At 41.9% G+C, this 21027-nt stretch overlaps 2 protein-coding genes across 12 annotated transcripts in view; both read left to right on the top strand.

Annotated features, from left to right (window-relative positions):
• Positions 1-12286, top strand: part of LOC120543819 (EH domain-binding protein 1-like protein 1) — a 28237-nt gene extending 15951 nt beyond the window's left edge. For 9 of the 10 annotated variants that reach the window (XM_039777087.1, XM_039777088.1, XM_039777086.1 and 6 more), the window contains 12 exons: positions 6577-6814; positions 6931-7079; positions 7497-7545; positions 7683-8007; positions 9277-9347; positions 9486-9522; positions 9625-9677; positions 10097-10217; positions 10360-10459; positions 10545-10618; positions 10850-10964; positions 11199-12286. In XM_039777087.1, coding sequence (XP_039633021.1) covers positions 6577-6814; positions 6931-7079; positions 7497-7545; positions 7683-8007; positions 9277-9347; positions 9486-9522; positions 9625-9677; positions 10097-10217; positions 10360-10459; positions 10545-10618; positions 10850-10964; positions 11199-11286 — 1420 coding nt within the window. In that variant the 3' untranslated portion in view covers positions 11287-12286. The remainder of the gene's footprint in view (positions 1-6576; positions 6815-6930; positions 7080-7496; positions 7546-7682; positions 8008-9276; positions 9348-9485; positions 9523-9624; positions 9678-10096; positions 10218-10359; positions 10460-10544; positions 10619-10849; positions 10965-11198) is intronic. The other variant, XM_039777084.1, reaches the window with a different exon arrangement.
• Positions 12287-12937: 651 nt separating this feature from the next.
• Positions 12938-17238, top strand: LOC120575616 (CAAX prenyl protease 2-like). 2 transcript variants are annotated; one of them, XM_039826425.1, is made up of 8 exons: positions 12938-13168; positions 13366-13468; positions 14457-14540; positions 15110-15188; positions 15289-15456; positions 15557-15628; positions 15754-15816; positions 15894-17238. In XM_039826425.1, exons 1-8 carry the CDS (start codon positions 13032-13034, stop codon positions 16112-16114), a joined length of 927 nt encoding a protein of 308 aa, XP_039682359.1. In that variant the 5' UTR covers positions 12938-13031; the 3' UTR covers positions 16115-17238. The 2 variants fall into 2 exon arrangements, with proteins under 2 accessions (XP_039682359.1, XP_039682360.1); XM_039826426.1 differs by having other exon boundaries at positions 15937-16110.
• Positions 17239-21027: the final 3789 nt, after the last annotated feature.

Below are 21027 nucleotides of genomic sequence, written 5' to 3'. Positions count from 1 at the left end.
ATGTACTGACTAATGGTCCTTTGTGGTGCTGCAGCTTAACCAGTGCTTAGTTGCAATTAACCTCATCTGATGCTGTTCTCTTCATCTCAATTTCTGTCTATGCCGTTAGACTGGTTGTTTAAATGGACATTATGTGATGAGAGCTTTTCACAAGAGTGCATTTTGTGCGTGCGTGTGTCTCTGTGTGTGGTAGTGCCCCGAAATGTGCACACACAGAGGCAGATGTGTGTGTTGCAGAGCAGCAGATGGAGGCGCCTGCTGGCTTCATGTCAGCAGTAGTTGGTGTGTTGTATAGAGGGTGAGTCTCTCTGTCTGCCTGTCTATCAAATGGTTTGTTAGTGTGAGGCATTATGCAAAAACATTGTTTTTTTTAGACCAAACTTGCCAATAACTAATAATAATGAGATAACTTTTGGATAATTCAATTACTTTTCAGACAGGTACAATTAAAACAACAAAATAATTATTAGTTCATCAAATACAACCTCAAAAGAGGGATAACATTTTATACAATTGACTGAAATGGTGTAATAATAAAAAGTTTGGACTTACAAATATGATTACATATTTAACTCATAATCATAATTATATCAGAGGTTATTAAAAAGTTTTCAAAATATAAAAGTTACATCCCTTATCTAATAATGGCCAGGAAATGTACCAGTATGCTTTTACAGTATTCAAATTACTTATCGATCATTCTGTTACATTTTAACAAGTTATTACTTTATCTCCATGGCAGTTATTATAGTATGAGTGCTTAATGCTGTGAAAAACTAGAAACAGGTTGGTGTTTTAATACCTGCTCTGTAGATAAACACTGTACATAAAACATTATTTATGAGCTACCTAGAATAACTGTTGGTCCCAGTTAATCTACCATTGTTTCGGTTATTTAGTTATAATCCACTCAGTGAGCTGTTGTACACAATGTGCTGTTAATTTCAGCGTGTCATAGAGAATTTGTCAGGTTCATATTTATTGGCTGGCTGTGTTATCTTTCTCTGAGCTGCACAGCACCAGTTTGTAATCATGCCAGAGGTGATGGAAATGCCAGTGGGCTTTATTATGTTGTGCACTAGGTTGAAAAAAGTGTAGGGTGGTTCTCAGTGCAACCAACAATAAATGTTTCCTCTATGTGCTTTGGACAAGCACCAAAACAAAGTCTGAGGAAAAGGAGTTACTTAATAAAGCATGCTGTCTGGCTTTCTGTCACACTGTTCAGAGCCTGCTGAGGTCATTTTAGGGTGAGCCCTGTCTCAGAGTTTTCCTGTCCCTCATGTCTGCCCCTTTAGCTATGAGACAGTGGCCTCCATCCTGCAGACAACTGGACCCACTGATGCAGGTCATCCACAACACTCTGCAGACCAACCACACCTCCTTATAAGTAATGAAGATCAGCCATCTTCACATGAAGTAGATGCAGAGATTCTGCATTCCTCTGAGCCAGATGACGAGCCACTGACTCCCGTTGGTGTGGACATTTCTCCACCCACGGACTTCTCTGACACGACAGAAAACCAGACGATTAGTGTACAGACTGGATTAGCTCAGAAACCTTCACATGGGCTAAGTCTGGTGGCAAGTCTGAGACTGGCAGCTAGTGAGCAGGAGAAGGAGAGAGAGCAGGAGAGAGGGGAGAAGGAAAGGATAGGAAGCATGAAGAGGGAGGAAAGAGAGAGGGCAGAGAAGGAGGAGGGAGAAGAGGCAGAGAGGAAAGAAAAAGAGACCGTGGAAAAGGAAAATAAGGAGCGACGGAGGTTGGAAAAGGAGAGGGAAGAGATGGAGAGAGAAAAGGAGGAAGAGAGAAAGAGGTTGGAGAAAAGGCAAGAAGAGATAGAGAGAGGAAGGATGAAGAGAGAAATGGAGGAGGAGAGAATGAGGTTGGAAAATGAGAGAGAAAGGATGGAGAGAGAAAAGGAGGAAGAGAGAAAGAGATTGGAAAAGGAGAGAGAAGTAATGGAGAGAGAAGAGGAAAAAAAAAAAAAAGAAAAAAAAAAGAAGTAGAGATAGAGAAAGAAAGGATGGAGAGAGAAAGGAGGAGAGAGAGGAAGAGGTTGGAAAAGAGAGAAAGATGGAGAGAGAAAGGAGGAGAAGAAAGAGAGTAAAAAAAAAAGGATGGAGAGGAAAAGAGGAAGAGAATGGAAAAGGATGGAGGAAAGGAGGAGAAGAGGAGAAAGAGGTTGGCAAAAAAGAAAGAAGAGATGGAGAGAGAAAGGATGGAGAGAGAAAAGGAGGAGAAGAGAAAGAGGTTGGAAAAGGAGAGAGAAGAGATGGAGAGAGAAAGGATGGAGAGAGCAAAGGAGGAGGAGAGAAAGAGGTTGGAAAAGGAAAGAAAAGAGATGGAGAGAGAAAGGATGGAGAGAGAAAAGGAGGAGGAGAGAAAGAGGTTGGAGAAAGAGAAGAAGAGATGGAGAGAGGAAGGATGGAGAGAGAAAAAAAAACAAAGGAGAAGAAAGAGAGGAAGGAGAGAGAAGAGAAAGAAGAAGAAAGAAAGAAAAGAAAAAGAAAAGAGAGAGAGAAAAAATGAGAGAAAGGGGAAAAAAAAAGAGATGGAGAGAGAAGGGATGGAGAGTAAAGAGAGAGAAAGAGGATGGAGAGAGAAAGGATGGAGAGAGCAAAGGAGGAGGAGAGACAGAGGTTGGAAACGGAGAGGAAAGAGCTAAAGAACAATCAAAGGGAGGAGAGGGAAAAGGCAGAGAAAGAACGGAAGCAGCACATCGACGGAGAAAAGAAAGAAAATGAAGCGGGGAAGAGAAAGATGGAAAGGGAGAAGAAGAGAAAGGGAGAGGAGAACCGTGTGAGGCAAAGGGAAGAGGACAGCAAAGGAGAGAAACCACAACAGAAACAAGAGATCATTTCTGGCTCTATGTCACCGCAGGAAGTCATGAACAACCAATCAAATGACTGGCCTCCTCTGAAGGAAGCAGAGTTGGATGATATTGCATATGCTGAGAGGCTACAGGGTGATGAAGAGCAGTCAAAAAACAAGTCTGATCCCAAAGTAGTTAGAACTAATACTGAAGTCAAACTGGTTTCGACCAGACCTGCTGATTATGTCCCTGCAGCCAGACCAACAAGCAAACTTGACTCCAGATCAGTCAAACCCAAAGACTCTGTCATTGCTCTTAAGAAAGGCCTGGATAATCATGGTCTGAGATCAGTTAAAGAAGGCAAATCCAACCTGAAATCTGGTGCCATCCCAGTGTGGTTGAGAGAGGAGGAGGAGGACGAGGAGGTGGAGTATGAGAGAGGACAGGAAGATCTTGGCTCCATCTGGCTGGCTGAGCTGTACATGGAAGGGGAAGCAGGGTGAGTAAGTGTGGGTGAGAGGGATAAAAAGCAGCAGGGAGAGAGAGGTGAGTACTGTAACTGGGCCAGCTAAATGAGAGATATCTGCTTGTTGCCTCTTGTGGATCAGAGGACTAATGCCTGTGCATTTGTGGAGTATGCTTCCTCCAATAACAGAGGCTTTGACTCAGTATACCTGCAGGGAAATAATAATGACTTACTAAGCATTACTATCCTTTATTTACTGAGGGTTTGGCCTTTTACTGCAGGTCTTTCTCAAGAAAGAGTTGTGTGTTGGCATGTGAGTCATTTACTGTATGTGTCCCCCTAAACAACATAATGACCATGTTGTTTGATGAAGGAAACTGGAATTTCCACTTCACAACGTGCGTTGGTTATGACTTATAACAGAGGCTTTCAAACTGAGGTGAGAGGGATAGTTGGGGTGGAGGGCAAAGATACTGTGTCAGGTAAAAGAGACGGGATGTTGCTGGTGTTCTAGAAACAACGGGAAGTGAGCTGTTTTAGTTTGGCCGCTGATTTAGCACACAATTTGCTTCAAATATCTCACTCCTTCTCAGAGTCAAATAAATCTGAACACACAGACATGATACACATATTTTTAGATGCAGTGTGGCTTACACTTTCTGAAGATAGCATTATCTCCAAAACATCTATAAATCTCCTTAGAAATCATTGAAAAAAAGACACTGTCGGAACGTGTCGGAACCTGAACTTTTAAAAAGAGGTAAATGTATTTACATAATGAATACATTATGTAAATGTAAATGGACTGTTTTTATATAGCGCTTTTCTAGTCTTAACGACTACTCAAAGCGCTTTAACATAGTACAGGAACCATTCACCATTCACACACATTCATACACTGTGGCCGAGGCTGCCGTACAAGGTGCCACCTGCTCATCAGATAAACATTAACACACATTTACACTCCGATGGCGCAGCATCGGGGGCAACTCGGGGTTCAGTGTCTTGCCCAAGGACACTTCGGCATGGAACTGCAGGGCCAGGGATTGATTTTTGTGCTTCAGAAGGGAACCTGTGTTGGTAAACTGAGTCTGTCCTACATCGCTGTTGTAGTCATTTGTACTTAGAGAAAAAAGGCTTTGGTCAAACATTCAGCAGTAGTCCAACAAGCATGAACAAGGGGAAGATGTGCAATGGATGTATCTGCATCTACTTTATGTTTCTGTCCACGATCGTCACTGTGTAAACAGGGGCTGACATCAAGTAATATTGCCAGGTTCCTTGCGTTTGTTCAGTACTCATTGCAGCTAAATAGCATGTCAATTGGCATGGATACATGGATTGGTTTGGTCATATTGCAGTTCAATGGAGGCTGGAGCATGTTTTAAATTGGTGTTTCGCTTTGGTTGAGTCACATATTTTTATGCCTCCAACATGTCCAGTTTGGTATAATCTTGCATAGCCAGACCTCTGTCTGGTCAAACTTGTGGAAGTCTGGGGACATCTTGTCTCAACAATGGGGATGTAATGACCTTTGGGAAGCTTAAGATTAGCTGGTGTGTCCTTCTTTAACAAACACCATGCTCTACCCTAAATTACTGTGAATTGGTTTAAAGTATGGCCACAACCAACTGTGTCTTTTCTAAACAACTTTCATGCTTGAATTTTCTCCGACCTTTGTTAGATTAACAAGGTGGAGCTCTGGCTGCATGAGATGAATGGTGGTATGTTGCCAGAGGGGAATGGAGCATGAAGGATCTGTAGCTGGTCAGTTTTTTCAAAAGCACTTCAGCCTTCAGGTTCAGCTCTGAAATCTCCTTTTCTGTCTTCAGCCCAGGCCACCCGTCCCTTGCTGGTACCCAGATGTCCTCACTCCCTTCCCGTGGACAAACCTTTAACCAGAGCTCTGCTGCCAGTCAGCCAAATGAACCTGAACACTCTCTAACCAGTCTGGCAGACCGTCCTCATCCTAAACCTCCTTCAGGGTCTAAGCAGGAGGAAGAAATCAGACAGGCACCTAGAGCAAAACCTGCTCCCCAATATAGTGGAGCACAAAATCAGCCAATGAAAGGCCATAGAGATGATGTTATCACACAAGCTAGTCACAGCATGGAGGTAGCAGCCAATGAGGAGGGAGAACTTGTTCAATCGTCTGTGGTGCCTTGGCCCCTTCCTCTGAGCTCAAACACTGCCAGCATGCACATATACACCGAGATACACACGGACACGAACATCAATAAGATAAACAATGACACAAACATGGGCAAAATAGCTACAGAGTCACACAAGAGTCTTGAAATGAGGGATGATAAAGACATGAGTCACCCCAGTTTAAACAACGCCACACACGCCACAAAGAGTGACAGTCCACAAAGTGACAGCCCTCACACACAAACACACACCACTGATATCAACCATCTCACCAAAGCCCAACAGCTCCAAGAGGAGGAGAGGTTGTTATTGGCTAAAATTCATCTGATGACAGGTGACACATCCCCCGTCTGTGGCCCTCGCAGTATGAAGCTCCTCATCCCCGACCCCCGTGATATTGACTGTGACACAGCAGAGCTTGTTGATCACAGTCAGCACTTGATACCCTGCTGTGATAGCCTGCAGGAAATATCACTAACTGAGGCAGAAGAGCCACCAGCCATTGAGCCTGGGCAAAATAAAGAAGGAGAGGAGGATGTGTAAGTCAGCATGGGGTGTCACCTGTGCTCTAGAAAATGACATGCCACTAAAGCCTAAACCCTTGTTTTTATTTTCATCATGTCAGTCTGGTCTGTGGTAGTGGGCTGACTGACTAAACGATGTGGCTAAAAAAAGTACCAACACAGCTTAGAAAGCAAAATGTTTCCTTTTCAAACTTTCAAAAGACGTAAAACAGCTCTGGCTTGTGTTGTGTTGCCAGCTGAGTGCATGGAGGCACTGTGTAGTTTCAAGCACTGCTGCTGTGTATGATATGTTTTTGAACTGAATACCCAAAGCATAGGAAAATGCCCAACATACAAGTGTTTAGACTGCTTTGTTCTGAGGTGACGAAAAATTGGCCAAACAGCATAGACCTGTGTTGAGGAAACCGTGCTGAAAACCATAGGTTCCCATTCTCTTGAATGCTCTATGTTCCCTGTCACGCCCTCTAACAACAAGTCTGTGCTGCTGTCTGTCGTGTCAGCATCATGCATGTCTCTCACTCACGTCTACGAATTGCTGCTTGATGATCTCCATTGTTTCACTAAACAAAGTCCGTCTTCCATCACATCACTTTTCTATTGTTTATGTCCTGTCTCCTCTTAGGCTAAAAGGCCATGCGGCCGACCTCCCTGATGGTGGAGAGAATAAACCGGCATCACAGCTTGGAGACACCTCCAGCACACACACCAGTGAAATAACACACATCACTCCTCCCCACCACTGTGAGATAACCACATCTCGACTTCCTACTTTACCAGAAGAAGAAACCACTGACCTGAAGCCCCCTCAAACGGCTCCAATGGTCAGAGAGGAGGCAGACGGGAAAGACAATGCAGCTGAGGTAAATATACACAATACTGATGTGAACATACTGTAAACTCTGGCATGCTTTTTAAATCACACACAACAAAAACTGAATTTCTTTCTCTTCATCCCTTCCTCCTCTGCCTCGTCCAGGGCCTGGTGAACTCCAGCCAGTCGCTGCTGCAGTGGTGTCAGGACATCACCAACGGGTACCGGGGGGTAAAGGTCACAAACTTCAGCACGTCATGGAGAAATGGCCTTGCTTTCTGCGCTATCCTACATCACTTCCATCCAGACAAAATGTACGGCATAATAGCGACAGGACCTTTTTCTCAGCTTTAGAGCTAAGATCGTCACGTTAACAATATCAGCTATGTACCTAAACCATTAATTTAGAGCTGCAACAATTAGTCGATTAATCGATTGTTAGAAAAAATGAATTGGAAACTGGGAAGATCTGATTCCTTTTTCCATTTTATATAATTGTATATTGATTCTTTTTTGGTTTTTGGGATGTAGTTTGGACAAAACAAAACATTTCGGACGATTTTAATGGGCGTTTCTCACTTTTCCCTGTTATTATTTTAATCAAGAAAATAACAAGCCCATTAAGCGATAATGAAAATATTTTTTTGTTTCAGCACTACATTAATTTCGAATGTTGTAAATCTGCTGTAGGTATGTTCTCATTATATTATTCCCTGGTTTTGTCCTATTAGAGATTTTGACAAATTGGACTCTCATGACATCAAGCTCAACAACAAGAAGGTAAAGACGTGGCTCATGTTATCATGTTGCCAACTCAGCTCTTTGGCGCCATCAGAAGTGTTGATAGTTTACTGTTTAACATATAGTTATCTTTGTTTCTCTTTGTTTATGATGTCTTTCTCTTCTGACAACATCAGGCGTTTGACAGTTTTGAGGCGCTGGGCATCTCTCGCCTGTTGGAGCCATCCGACATGGTTCTTCTGTCCGTCCCCGACAGGCTCATAGTCATGACCTACCTCAGCCAGATCCGCTCACACTTCACTAACCAGGAGCTGAGCGTGCTGCAGATAGAGCACAACAGCAGTCAGTCCAGCTACGGCCTCACCCTCTCTGGTCCCGGTCCCACTAATGTCGACGCTGCCGCTTTCTGCATGGCCAGACTGAACGAAGGAGTGAACCTAGAGGAAGGAGGGAGCAGCACGTTGGTCGTCGCGCCACCGAGGACCAAACGACTGCTTAAAGGTATCAGCCTCTATTCCATCTTTAAACATTTCAACTTTCTTATACTTCAGCGATTATTTTTTACCGTGATTCATCTGTTTTAAAGGCTGATTTGTTCAATGTTGTGGATGTTTTAGTGGGTTCGTCAAAACAAATTGTGCAGTCAAACCCACTTAAGATTCCAGTCCATATTCAAAGGTATTTTTGCATGGATTCCATTGGAATGTGAAAAGAAGAGACAAAATCACCAAAGACCCCACACATCCTGCACACACTCTCTTTAACCTCCTCCCCTCTGGCAGGCGCTACAGATCCCTGCGCACAAAAACAACCTGACATAAGAACAGCTTCTTTCCCACTGCCATCACTCTGCTGAACTGCGGATAAGTGGGATCATCCCCACTTTGGCCACTCACCCACTTCTCTACACATTACATACTTATCATTCCAATATGCATCTTGCACACTACTTTGCACTATTACTTTTTGCACTCTACATTCCACTCCATGTGTACTTATCTTGATATTATGTCTCATTTGTATATTTGTATTTTTGTATATTATGTTGATATGTGCCTATATGTATATTGTTGTCTCTATTGTACAGTATATGTCTATGATACTATTTTTCTACGTATATAGAGTTAACACCTACCAAAGTCAAATTCCTTGTGTATGTAAGTATACTTGGCCAATAAATCTGATTCTGAAAAGAAAAGAAAAATAAGAGAAAAGAGACAAGGAAAGAGGAAAGGGGAAACATTAGTGTGTCTCCAGGGAACTTAGGAATGTGAAGTAGCACAGTTTGAACAAAGGAGACGAGAAGGAGGAGGGATAAACAAATCATTAAATCAAGTTCACAGCAACTAAATTAAGATTCTAGTACGTTTCCCAAGGTTCCCAAAGATACCAAATATGACCTGCTGAATTTGATGGAAATGTGTATAAAATGAGGAATATGGCCCTACATGAACAGTGGTTTCTGTCAGTGCTCTTGTCACTGGTTTGAAGCAGGTTACATTTAGTCTACCAATCAGGATTGAGCAAAAATAATTGAACCAAAATGGGATTGTTTGCTTATGTTGCCAGGCGACCATCCATCTAATCAGATCACACCACACCATAGATATATACACCACACCACACCCACACAGTCCTGATGAAGCAGTGTTGAACTCTAAATAAATAATGCCTGATTATGTTAAATCGATTATTATGATGGTTACTCAGGAAATTGTGTCATTAGATTCAAGAATCCAACTTCTGATAGTTGTTCTCATCTGATTTTAGTGGACGAGTCAATAAACCCAGTCCCAGCCCCAAGGTCCGTTAACAAAACAGTCAAATCTGGACTTGCTCAGGTAACACTTTCTGTCCTTTGTTGGCTTTAATGTTTAAACTGTAATGTACTTTTCTAAAACATGAATTCAAAAGCACTTCAAAGTATATTTTTACATGGAGTAAGTAGTTTTATATAGTTTCATGCTTTTCTTGTCCAGGATGAAGACCCAAAGACAGGAATGACTAATAATACAGGTGGGTACCTGAAGCCTTTCAGAAAAAAATATTTATCTTCCCATCTTCATTTCTTTCTCTTTTACACTTTGATTTGTCCAATGTGTGTGTCCCTGTGTGCAGAGTTGCAGAGTGCAGCTAAGAACCAGCCTCCCAAACAAGAAGAGGAAACAATGGTCAGTAATGGCTTTCTCACTTAACGTTTTCTCTTCTCTACTTCCTCTTTTCTTTATCTTTAACTCTCACTGTCAGGTCAAGTCAAATGAACATCATTAACATGACGGTTGGCTGCAAGAAAGAACAAATCATATTTGCTTTTACCTTGTACAAAAGCTGCTCAATTTTATTCCATCCTTTTGGCCGCTCTCTAATCTTTTGACTCTCTTCTTCTACTTGTTTTCTTGTTTCCCCGAACTCCCTTTCCTTTGATCTCCTTTCCCCGTTTTTCCTGTCTTTGTGGCTGTCTGTCATCGTCTTGTGTATGTTCATGTATGATTGTGTGTGTTTGCATGTGTGTGTGTGTGTGTGTGTGTGTGTGTGTGTGTGTGTGTGTGTGTGTGTGTGTGTGTGTGTGTGTAATGGGGCTTGTGGTCAGTGTCTGCAGGACACCAGCCAGTATGTGCTGAGTGAGCTGGCAGCGTTAGAGACAGAGCAGAAGCACATCGACAGCAGAGCCGCTGTGGTGGAGAGAAGACTGCGGAGCCTCATGGAAACAGGTGAACACACCCACACAAAAATGATATCATCAGCAAGTAATACACAGGAAACACTTAGGGAGCAGAGTGAGTGGTGTAGGTTTTCTCATATATCCATATCCAGTTGTATACAAACAGCCCCTTTGTGTTTCTGTTTATACAGGAAGCGACCGTGATGAAGAGGAGAGACTGATTCAGGAGTGGTTCACTCTGGTGAACAAGAAGAACGCTCTGATACGCAGACAGGACAACCTGGAGCTACTGTAAGGCCTCTCACACACAAACAGTACACACATGTAGAGTACACATACACTTCTTTTAATTGTTCTGATTATTTACTGTCTACAGACAAGAGGAGCAGGATCTGGAGAGGAGGTTTGAGCTTCTGAACAGGGAACTACGGGTCATGATGGCTATAGAAGGTAAGTGACCAACTGAGATTGAAGAAGTTATCAGATCATGTACCTATCTCCTGTTCACCACCGGCACCAGAAGAAGAGCTGGATGTTAAGTCTCGTGCTCAACAGCACTTTATTTTTAAGTAAAGGTGAATGAAAATGTAAACCTTTAGTTAATACAAGAAAAAATAGAAAAACGTAAACTGTACATGGTTATATGACCTGTTATGTAAAGTTCTGCTGTTTTCCCTGCAGACTGGCAGAAGTCGTCCACTCAGCAGCAGAGGGAGCAGCTGCTCCTCCAAGAGCTGGTGTCTTTGGTCAACCAGCGGGACGAGATCATCAGAGACATCGATGCCAAGGAGAGAGGGTAAGTGTATGTGTGTATATACGTGTGAAAAAAACAAATCATAGGGAGATATCAAATCCCTAAAACAAAAGAGAAAGCATTGAAAAAATATATTAAGACCTATATACTGTATATTTCAAATTAAACATTTAGGTTAATACTTGTAATGCTGACCTGCAAAACATAGACATGTTAGTTCAATGTAGTTCAGTGATATGTATTATTTGTATTCCTAATATGTGTTTGTGTTTGCAGGGCAATGGAGGAGGATGAGCGTCTGGAGCGCGGTCTGGAGATGAGGAGGCAAAAATATAACAATAAAGACAAATGTGTCCTACAGTGAGAACAGCTTTTACTACTGCAACTCTGAAGTCCCGAAAGATGATTATTTATTTTATCTTTCAGGACTTTTGGGGCTCCATGTTTCCCTGTTTTTTTTAGTGCCTTTATTTTCCCAGAGAACTGTTAAAACCCATTATGAGGAAAGACAAGATATGGGCAGACAAACTGTGTTTTCTTTTAAAGTGTTTCCTTGAAAATTAATATCTGTTGATGTCAAAGTTTCAGTCTGTCTTAAGTATTATTTTGATTCTGTTTGCATATTTTTATTTATTTAAATAATGTGTCAGATTGTTGTTCATCATTTGCACATGTGTTTTGTGTGTTTGAATCCTGGCTTTTTTTTAATTATTATAAGGAATAGGTTCCCCTCGTGAAGACAAGAGCTTGTCAGAATCTGTTGGCTTAAAACCAAAATGTGCCTTGTTCTTTCTGTTGTTTCTGGTGATATTTGTCTTACATTTCTATTTCAGACATGTCCACCCTGAAAGTGAAAAATATTTGGTTGTAACATGCCAAGACATATTAGATATAAAAACAATACGTGTGACAAGTCATGAGCTGGACTCAAACTCACAATATTAGGAGTGCAGGGTACATGTTTTCAACTTAAGGATGACCCCCAACATCACATTTTAATAAACCCTAAAAGCCTTTCCACTAATTGCAATATTGATTTTTTTCTTTTTTTAGATGTTAGGTGTTGGAAGTGTTAAGGAGTTATTAAACCTTGTGTGCACACAGACCCTGAATGCCTTAAATCACATATAACGTGTATGGATGTGATGTTCATGCCTGCTGTTTCCTCACTTCTGTGTCCTTTGACTACTGTATGCATGCTGTTTGAGTTGTACTGATAAAGTGGTACTCTGCTACACATCACGACTGTATACCTATCACACACTGTATACCTGATGTTGCTGTCTATATTTATGAGGTGAAGAGATGATGAATGATATTGATAAATATGTTGAAGAAACATTACAATATTGGTTGGTTGCTTACATTTTTGTATTTGGGATTTATTTTGTATTGGACACAACATGAAACTATGGAATATAATGCAATCTGATACAATGTTCCTGCAACAAACACGTTTTGTGAAGCGTATGTTAATAATTGTAACCAACAGTTAGTTTGCACTAGATTGCAGTGTAAGGTATAAGAAAAGAAATCCTGCTATTTATGATAATTAAAACATTAAAATACATCAAGTTAAATTATGCTATAAATGTTTTTGAAAAAAAAAATGTAAGGTAGGTTACCCACTCAGGATAAACTTACCCAGTGGAAAAAAGAGTGGAGTTGTTTTTAAATGTGATCTACTATCAGATCAAATCATAACTAGTTGCATGTAATCTATGATATTAGATAGTATGTAGTTTACAGGAGGTCTTCTTGTGTCCACTCCTTATAGCTTGCATGTGTGAAGAGAACCTTTGCAATTACAGTCAGTGTGTCTGTGTTTGTGTGTGTGTGTGTGTGTGTGTGTGTGTGTGTGTGTGTGTGTGTGTGTGTGTGTGTGTGTGTGTGTGTGTGTGTGTGTGTGTGTGTGTGTGTGTGTGTGTGTTGATGTGTTTACATGCTCACCTGCACATGTCTCCTCCCTGTAGAGTATTAGAGCTAATCAGCTTGAATCAGCAGCACAGATCACCTCATAGGGATCTGCTAATCTTAAATAACGGACTAAACCGGACCAGTCAGTCAGCTGTAGCTCACTTGAGGGAACCTCCTGAAGGTCGGATAACAATGCTGGAACCAGAACATGGCCCTATAATGCAGGTGGAGCACACCCATACAAGGTGTTGGGTGGGTGTGCTGAGCTGCCTTCTGCTCGCCTGTCAGTACGTTGGCAGTTTGTACGTCTGGAGAAGCAGTTTACCCAGGTATATAACTCACCAGCACACTTTTGTTACAGTGCTGTTAGAGTGGATCTTGTCTATGACTGTGTGTTTGTGTGTGTGTGTGTGTGTGTGTGTGTGTGTGTGTGTGTGTGTGTGTGTGTGTGTGTGTGTGTGTGTGTGTGTGTGTGTGTGTGTGTGTGTGTGTGTGTGTGTGTGTGTGTGTGCGCGCGCGTGTGCAGGGACCATCCCAGAATGATAAAGCGTCGCTGTGCCAGTGTGCTGCTGGTCTCTGCACTGTCACCTGCAGTGGTGAAAGCATGGATGCACTGGGCTGATGTCAGGGTGAGTACACGTGAACACAACAGGCCATTCTCTGCATCTGCCTTTTATCTCTTCAATTCCCCAGTCAGCCAAAGTTTACCGCAATAAACAAACCACTGAGAATTGTGTTCTGTCAACACACTACTGATCTGATCTAGTTTGTGCCACAGTGATGAACCTTGGTAACTTAAGTAGCCTACACATTTTAGGCACTTTACTTGAGTATTTCATTCTACTACATGTTATACTTCACTAATTTGAGGGAAGTATCATTCTTTTTACTTTACTTCATTTATTTGACATCTTTAGTTATCACTTACCTTATAGATTAGGGTTGTACATACAATACAATGAGGGAAGAATAAATTAACACCTCGTGTATAATACAGTTCAACAGCAACATTAACCTCATCTTCCAAAATGGCCAAACAGTTGAATCAACACCTCTCTAAAACAGTTTTAATAAAAACTAAACATTATAATCTTCATTGAGGTAGGATTTATTGCAGGACTGTTGTGAATGTATGCTTTTAGCTAAGTGTACCTAATAAACTGGAAACTAAGGTATATACACTTATTATAATAATGCCCAATCCATACCCAAACAATACAGCAAAAGTACAGTAGAGCTAGAGGCATTCATTATTAATTATTAAATGTAGTTCAGCATAGCGCCGTGCTACTCACAGATGCTCACACTGTATTTACATACTCTCCAATGTCTATACAACCATCATCCATTCTCCAGGGGAAGCAACAATTATATTTCACAGGGAGGTCAAAGGTCAGTCAAGCTGAAAGGGATTCAGTGACTTTCTTAAAGAAGTTTCACAGAGGGGACTGAATCCTGACAATCCAGGTTAAGGACAAGTGAGGACAGTGTCCTCACTCCTCGGGTCATAGGACATAAGGGATTTTGTGAGGTTAAGCCCGGGGGTCATAATGGCTTAACTTTAAAATCGCTTCAGGCTACAAACTATGTTTATAAAGCTATATTCTGCCCCTCCAGGTCGATGCATCTGTGTGGGAGTTGATGGGAGTTCGTTTGGACGGTCTGGCTCCTGCAGCCATACTGCCACTACTACTAACCATGGTGCGTCAGGGAGTCTCAGATGTTTCTGTCCCTACCAACCTTTTATAGAGAATATTTACTTACAAGAATTACAGTACATTATATGCAACTTGAGCACATGCTTTTCACTGTTGATTTCATAATAGGTTGCACAGGGCTTGGTTAATATATTGCATTGAGAAGTCTTAAATACAATTCAGGATCTGAGGAAAAATAAAGAACTGAATATTCAGTATTTCCGTTAAAAAACATTCACCCTTTAAAACTACTTTTACTACAATATTTTTCTTAACTTGCTAGACGTAAAGTCAACCTGAGAACCTATAATGTTAAGTTACTCTCTGGATCCTGTGGATCCGAACATTTTATTTATGCTGCACTAAAGCAGTTTTGACATTTCAGAGATTCAATTTCCATTCCCTATACGATTCAGCATGGCTTTACAACCTACATTTAAATCCCATGTGCATGTTTAAACCACATATTTAAAACAAAAATGCTCCCTGTAGTCTCTAGATCCTGTTCTTTAAATTTTTTTTATATACTTCCACTGGATGTAATTAACTATTCTTCTTTATTCTAAACATCAGGTATTTTACCTTGGACCCCTGGTTCATTCTGCGATAGACAACCCCGAAGGCTTCACTGGGGAACTGCAGTCTGCACTAGGTGAGTTAAACTGTGTGTCTACTAAATGTTATGTCGGGTTTGGGGAGTTTTATGTGTGCTTGCATGCATTTGATGTCATCGTAAGACTTTATTTTCCCAGATGTTCAGTCATGGAGGTTGTGTGTAGGTGATGCAGTGTGGCTCAGGAACCAGATGGTGGCACCAGTGACGGAGGAGCTGGTGTTCAGGGGGGCCATGCTGCCCATGCTGGTGTCCTGCACTGGACCCACAGCTGCCATCTTTATGGCTCCGCTGTTCTTCGGTGTTGGTATGACAACTAGATTTTCAGGCTGTAAACAACTCATATCTAAATTTTTTTTTATTGTATCAAAGCTTTCTCCTACTGCTACTTTACTGTGTCATTCTAGCCCATTTCCACCATATCGCAGAGCAACGCCGCCTCCACAAGGACAGTATGAGTGTCATCCTCTTAGTGTCAGGTCAGTTGGCTTACCAAGTTCTCCTCAAATAAAACTAGTTGTAAAAATGCAAGCAAATTCATTCATAATCTGTAATATTCCTATAGTTTGACATGTTCCAAACATTCTGTGCTGTTCTGTTGCAGTGATACAGTTCTCGTACACAACTGTGTTCGGTGCCTTCACGGCCTTTATATTCATGAGAACTGGTAAGAGATGAACAGCACATTGCCTTGCTAACATACTGACCTACACACCTCATTAAATCTGTACACTCTTTCTGTAGGCCATGTTGTGGGTCCAATGTTGTGCCATTCATTCTGTAACAGTCAGGGCCTGCCTGACATCAGCTCTGCCCTGCAACACCCTCAACGATCAGCTCTACTCTTTTCATATCTGATGGGGGTGCTGCTGTTTCTGGTGCTACTCTTCCCGCTGACGGACCCCTTCCTCTATGGTTCCATTCCCATCTGCAGTCTGGCTGTACCTGCAGCATCTGTATGCTAGATTAAATGAAATGAAATGCCTGCTCTTAACACTTATTTTTTTTACAATGGATTTCATTTTGTGTCAGGTTTTCAAATGAGTGTGTGCATTAGTAGGTATGTGTGGGTGGATATGTTCATGAGAAGAGAATGATTCTAGCATGTCAGACATTTCCTGCATGGTTGAAAATATTTCCTACAGTAATGAAACACAACACCAGTACAACTTTCCCTGGCTGAGAGAGAGAAAATGTGTGTGGCAGAGAAAAACAGATGAACTGTGCGAGTGAATGAGTGAAAAGGGAAGGCTTTGGAGGAGACAGCTGTAGAGAAAGACACATATGCAGACAGAGAGAGGCAGACATAGACACAGAGGCCAACAAACACTCAGAAGGAACCAAAGTGGAGAGAGACAGCTATGTAAAGTCACATTGTTAGGACAAATAAGGCTATAAAAGACAGACTTGTGAGAAAGAACTGTTAGAGCCAGAAGCAACACAAGCAATGCCAACAGACATCAAGTTAAGAGAAGAGAAAAATAAAGGAGAACAGCAAAGGAAAGATGGAGGGGGAGTATGGGGGAAACATTAGTGTGTCCCCAAGGAAATTAAGAATTGAGTAGCAGAGAGTTGGGGAGAAGAGAGGAGAGTGTTAGGACAGAGAAGTGAAAGGTCGGGTCAGGCGATTAAGATTTATGAGTATGTGCTGGAGCCAGCCGCCGGTTCTGCCCAAAAGTAAAAGAATCTGTCTACCAGCACCTGTGAAGCTCAGTATGTTGTATCTCATTTGTTGAATCCATACAAAAACCAAAATGATAATGCGTTGCTTTATGGGGGCCAACCAGCGGAGACTCCAGGAAGTTACTGGTATAACGTAATATAACTCATTAACAGCTATAACCTGTTGAGGTTCTGGGAGGCACCTTTAGGTTACCTAATGACAGAGCCTGGCTAGCTGTTTCCCTTCTTTATGCTAACTGGCTGGAGTGAGCTGTGTGTTTGAGCAGTGAGTATGTAACAGCACCAATTCCCCATTACTTCTTAACTCTGGTCACAAACTGGGCTTAATCTTCTGCTCATTGCTGTGAAATGTTGGAAAGGTTTAAGATCTTGTTTTATTCAACAAACGACAGCTGACTTCTCATCATGCTGCCTCTCTGCTTTGCTTTCATACATTTCAACTCAGTCATACTTGGGATCTTTCCAGTAGAACTACAACTAAGTCTTCAGCTGGTGGCCGCTGACAGTTTTGGGGGAGTTTTTGCAAGAAGCTACCTATTTATCTCCCCCTGTGTTTTTTCCTGGAGAATTACACTGAGATTAAATGTAACAACCTCAGATTTTGGCAGCCACCTTCTGAGTCTGCAAGGTGACTGGCAGCTGCCTCACTGTTGGGAATGTGAAATGGAGACAGCAGAAGAAATAGAGAGCAAAGAAGAAAAAGGCTGTTATTCAACTTCCCTGCACATAACTGGTCTGCAGAAGATTTTAACATTGTGGTTAGGGAATGATTTACCTTCTCTTGCTATTGCTGAGTCAGTCAGTTTACCATTTCTCTGCAATTTCTTTCAGAATAGCTGGTTTTTTTTTTGTGAGGCGCAAATTGCGGTCAGGTCACATTAGGGATGTGGATGGTGGGGGGGGGGTTACAACACAGTGGAACATTTTCATGACCTGAGAGAATAGCAGGAAATGGTGCAGAGAGAAATCAGACGTGTGGTGGGTTATCTCAAAGGTCCTCTACATCCGACGTCTGTCTGTTTCTGTTGCTCTGAGCCTTTGTGTCATGTGCCTTTCTTGTGGAGTCGTAATCCTTTCTCCCCACTGTTAATGCATTTACCATTACACACACAAATGGCTCCGTCTCTGGAGAAATATGACTGCATCATGAAAGACACTACAAAGACGTGTAAGAAGTGTGTGTGTGTGTGTGTGTGTGTGTGTGTGTGTGTGTGTGTGTGTGTGTGTGTGTGTGTGTGTGTGTGTGTGTGTGTGTGTGTGTGTGTGTGTGTGTGTGTGTACGTATGTGGTCGGAAAAGCTGAGTCTATCATCTGGTAAAGGAGTAATCTGTGAGGAATTATGCTCTTCCAGTGCTCTCTCCATCTCTCTTTGTGCCTCTTAGCAGTTTTAAAACCTTATCACTTTTCTGGGGATGTTTCTGTTTGTGCTAGGCTTGTTTATACATGTGTGATTCTTTATGTGTAACAATCTCCAATTGCAGTCCAGACAATCATGCATTTGTGTCACCCGAGCATTTGCTGCTTCTCCAAAGCAAAACAATTTTTATGGACAGATACAAGCTCGGTCACTGCAGTTTCCATTGGCGTCCATGTTTGTTTTTAACTTGCCATATGACTTCTATCTGGTAATTCAGTAGCAGCTGTTCAATGATTTTTTTTCCATTCTCCATTTTTTTTTGCCAGTTTAAATAATGCAATGCAAAAATCCTTGTAAATGAGAATGACTTACGTCTTGTTCTAAGTAGGTAAATGAAGACACAAATCAGATTTTCCAAACCCTTCCCGTACCCAGTTGGTTGCCAGTTGACAATCCGAAAATCTTAAATTGTTCTACTGGAGCTGCTCATTGGATAATAGGAGGAGGCTGTGTTCGTACGGGGCAGCTCCAAGGTGTGCACATGAGTGAAACTGAGCATGAAGGAATGAGGACATGGCTGAAAAGCATGCTCAGTAAACTATTCCCAGGTTAAATAAAGGTTAATACAGGTCACCTGGCATGTAGACACTAGCTGCGATGCAGGGTTACCAACCAGCTTTACAGCTGCCTCAAAAAGAGTCCAAACTCCTTTAGCTGATGGTTCAAGTAACTATAGACTTCAAGTGGCAGGGAATGATTCCTTCTGGATTAATACTTTCGACAGCCACCTCAGTCTGCTCAGATAATTGTGGTGAAGATTTGTTGACAGTCTGGGTGTGGATGGAAGGCATTCATGTCTGCTATGAAAGATGAAACATATGGACCTTGTAGAAGAAGTGGATAAAAGTATCGTCTTTTTCCTCCACTCCACAGAAATCACCAGGAATGCCTACACTCCATTATTTAACCACAAGGCCGCAGCTAATCGTTTCAGTGTGTGTGTGTGTGTGTGTGTGTGTGTGTGTGTGTGAGACATAAGACACCAGCGGTTGGGAAAAATGAACAACTGACGTGTCCTGCTGTATTTGATATGGCACAAACGGTTCAATAGGCCTGGATGGTGCGAGTCTAATACTCCACTGAACCAAGACAGCAAAAGCAAGGAAATACAGTTTCCTTTGACATCAGTGTGAAGGCTTGGTGACTTTGGGACCAGCGGCAGTCCTTTTTATTTAGTCGAAAGTTAGGCTGTTTACATCCACAAACTCTCATATAGAAACAGGATATGAGAACATAAATATATTTTCCATACATGCAATGTTAATATTTTGACATACAATATATATAGCAAAGTATTTGGAATGTTTTGTCTCTGTCTGAAAAGTGCACTGCTATGTATTTAAATGGTTATTGCATCTCCCCAGGCGGCTTTTCACACCGCCGTCGAGGGTGGCCGTGGTTGGACGACAAGTTGTACGAACTAGTTCTTTTCAAGCCTAACCCAGCCTTTAATCTTAAATACATGTTACATGTTATCAACCCAGATACCAAAGTTTTAGCGGCTACCAAAGAACATCTAACAACAAAAACAGCTATTTTGCTGCTAAAAATATTAGATTAATATAGAATTAGTGGTTGAAGGGAAATGGATAGGCTTTGGAGCTGGAAGGTACAGTTCAGATGCTTTGAAGCTAGAAGCTGAGAATATATCAGTGCCAGTAATGATATGTGGCAAGTGGCTAGGTGTCAAGGAGTAGACAGTAGGCTGTGACCTAGGAGGCGGGGAATATAAGAGATCTGTATGTTCCATTAGAGGTCTTTGGGTTGGGAGATAGAGTAGCTTGGAGGTACTGCAAGTAGATTCATGTGAAAGAGGGGAATTGAGAGTATGGAAAGGAGAAGTTTAGTCTGCTCTATCAATTACATTTCTGGAATGTGTCTCTGGGGGGCGTGGCATTCTGAGGAGGAGGAGGGGTCAACCAGGCTGAATGATAGAATAAACAGACCAAGAGTGGGAGGTTTGGGGTAAAAGCTGGGGTTCTTGGGGGAGAGATTGCTGACTTTGGAGCCCAAATAATGAGACTAATAGAAGCAGCAAGGAGAAGATAAGAAAAGGGAGGAGAGCAAGAGGATACAAGAAAGGAGAGGAGGGGCAAGGGGGTGAAAGAATAATAAGGAAAAGGAGAGAAGAGACAGAGGAGAAAGGAGAAAGGAGGATGGGGGGGAGTCCAAGAAAAAGAAAATCAGAGGATAACAGGCAGACGATAAGGGATGGGGAGGAGGAAAAAGAGGTGGGGGAACAAGACCAAAAGGCTCTTTAGGTTCTCCAGGATCCTGAGGTTTTATGGTTGTTCTCTGTTTAGTTCCGATGATTGTTACATAACTTGAAGAGACTACTGAATAGTTTGAATGTATATATTATGTGTGCCAAAACCAACATGCCACTGCCAGTCGACGCATCTGGTGTACACAGAGAGAACACAGGGCCGGACACACATCAACTGCGTCTAATAACTGATTCAACTACACATGACTTTTCCATCTCATCATCCTGTGTTAAAACGCTACAGCAGCATATGATAATGACATCAAGCTGTACTAAATTGTGTTGTGGCAGGTCACACTTTCCACAGAGAAAACGTGATGAGCATTTATGTGAAGGACTATTGTTTGCCCAGGCACTTTTCCACTTATGTTGCTGGGATTGTTTAACAATTGAGCTTGTTTGTGTGTGGTAGACCTTAATTTACATTCTCTCGTCTAGTTGTTTGTCTATGGCAACTTTAAATTTGTAACATCCAGATCAGGGCTTGAACCCTCAGACTCACAGCTATTGCC

The sequence above is a fragment of the Perca fluviatilis genome, chromosome 16 (assembly GCF_010015445.1).
Source record: "Perca fluviatilis chromosome 16, GENO_Pfluv_1.0, whole genome shotgun sequence".
NCBI classification, from domain to species: Eukaryota; Metazoa; Chordata; class Actinopteri; order Perciformes; family Percidae; genus Perca; species Perca fluviatilis.
The sequence above is the reverse complement of the archived record's forward strand: the minus strand, read 5'-3'. Positions and strand labels throughout refer to the sequence as shown.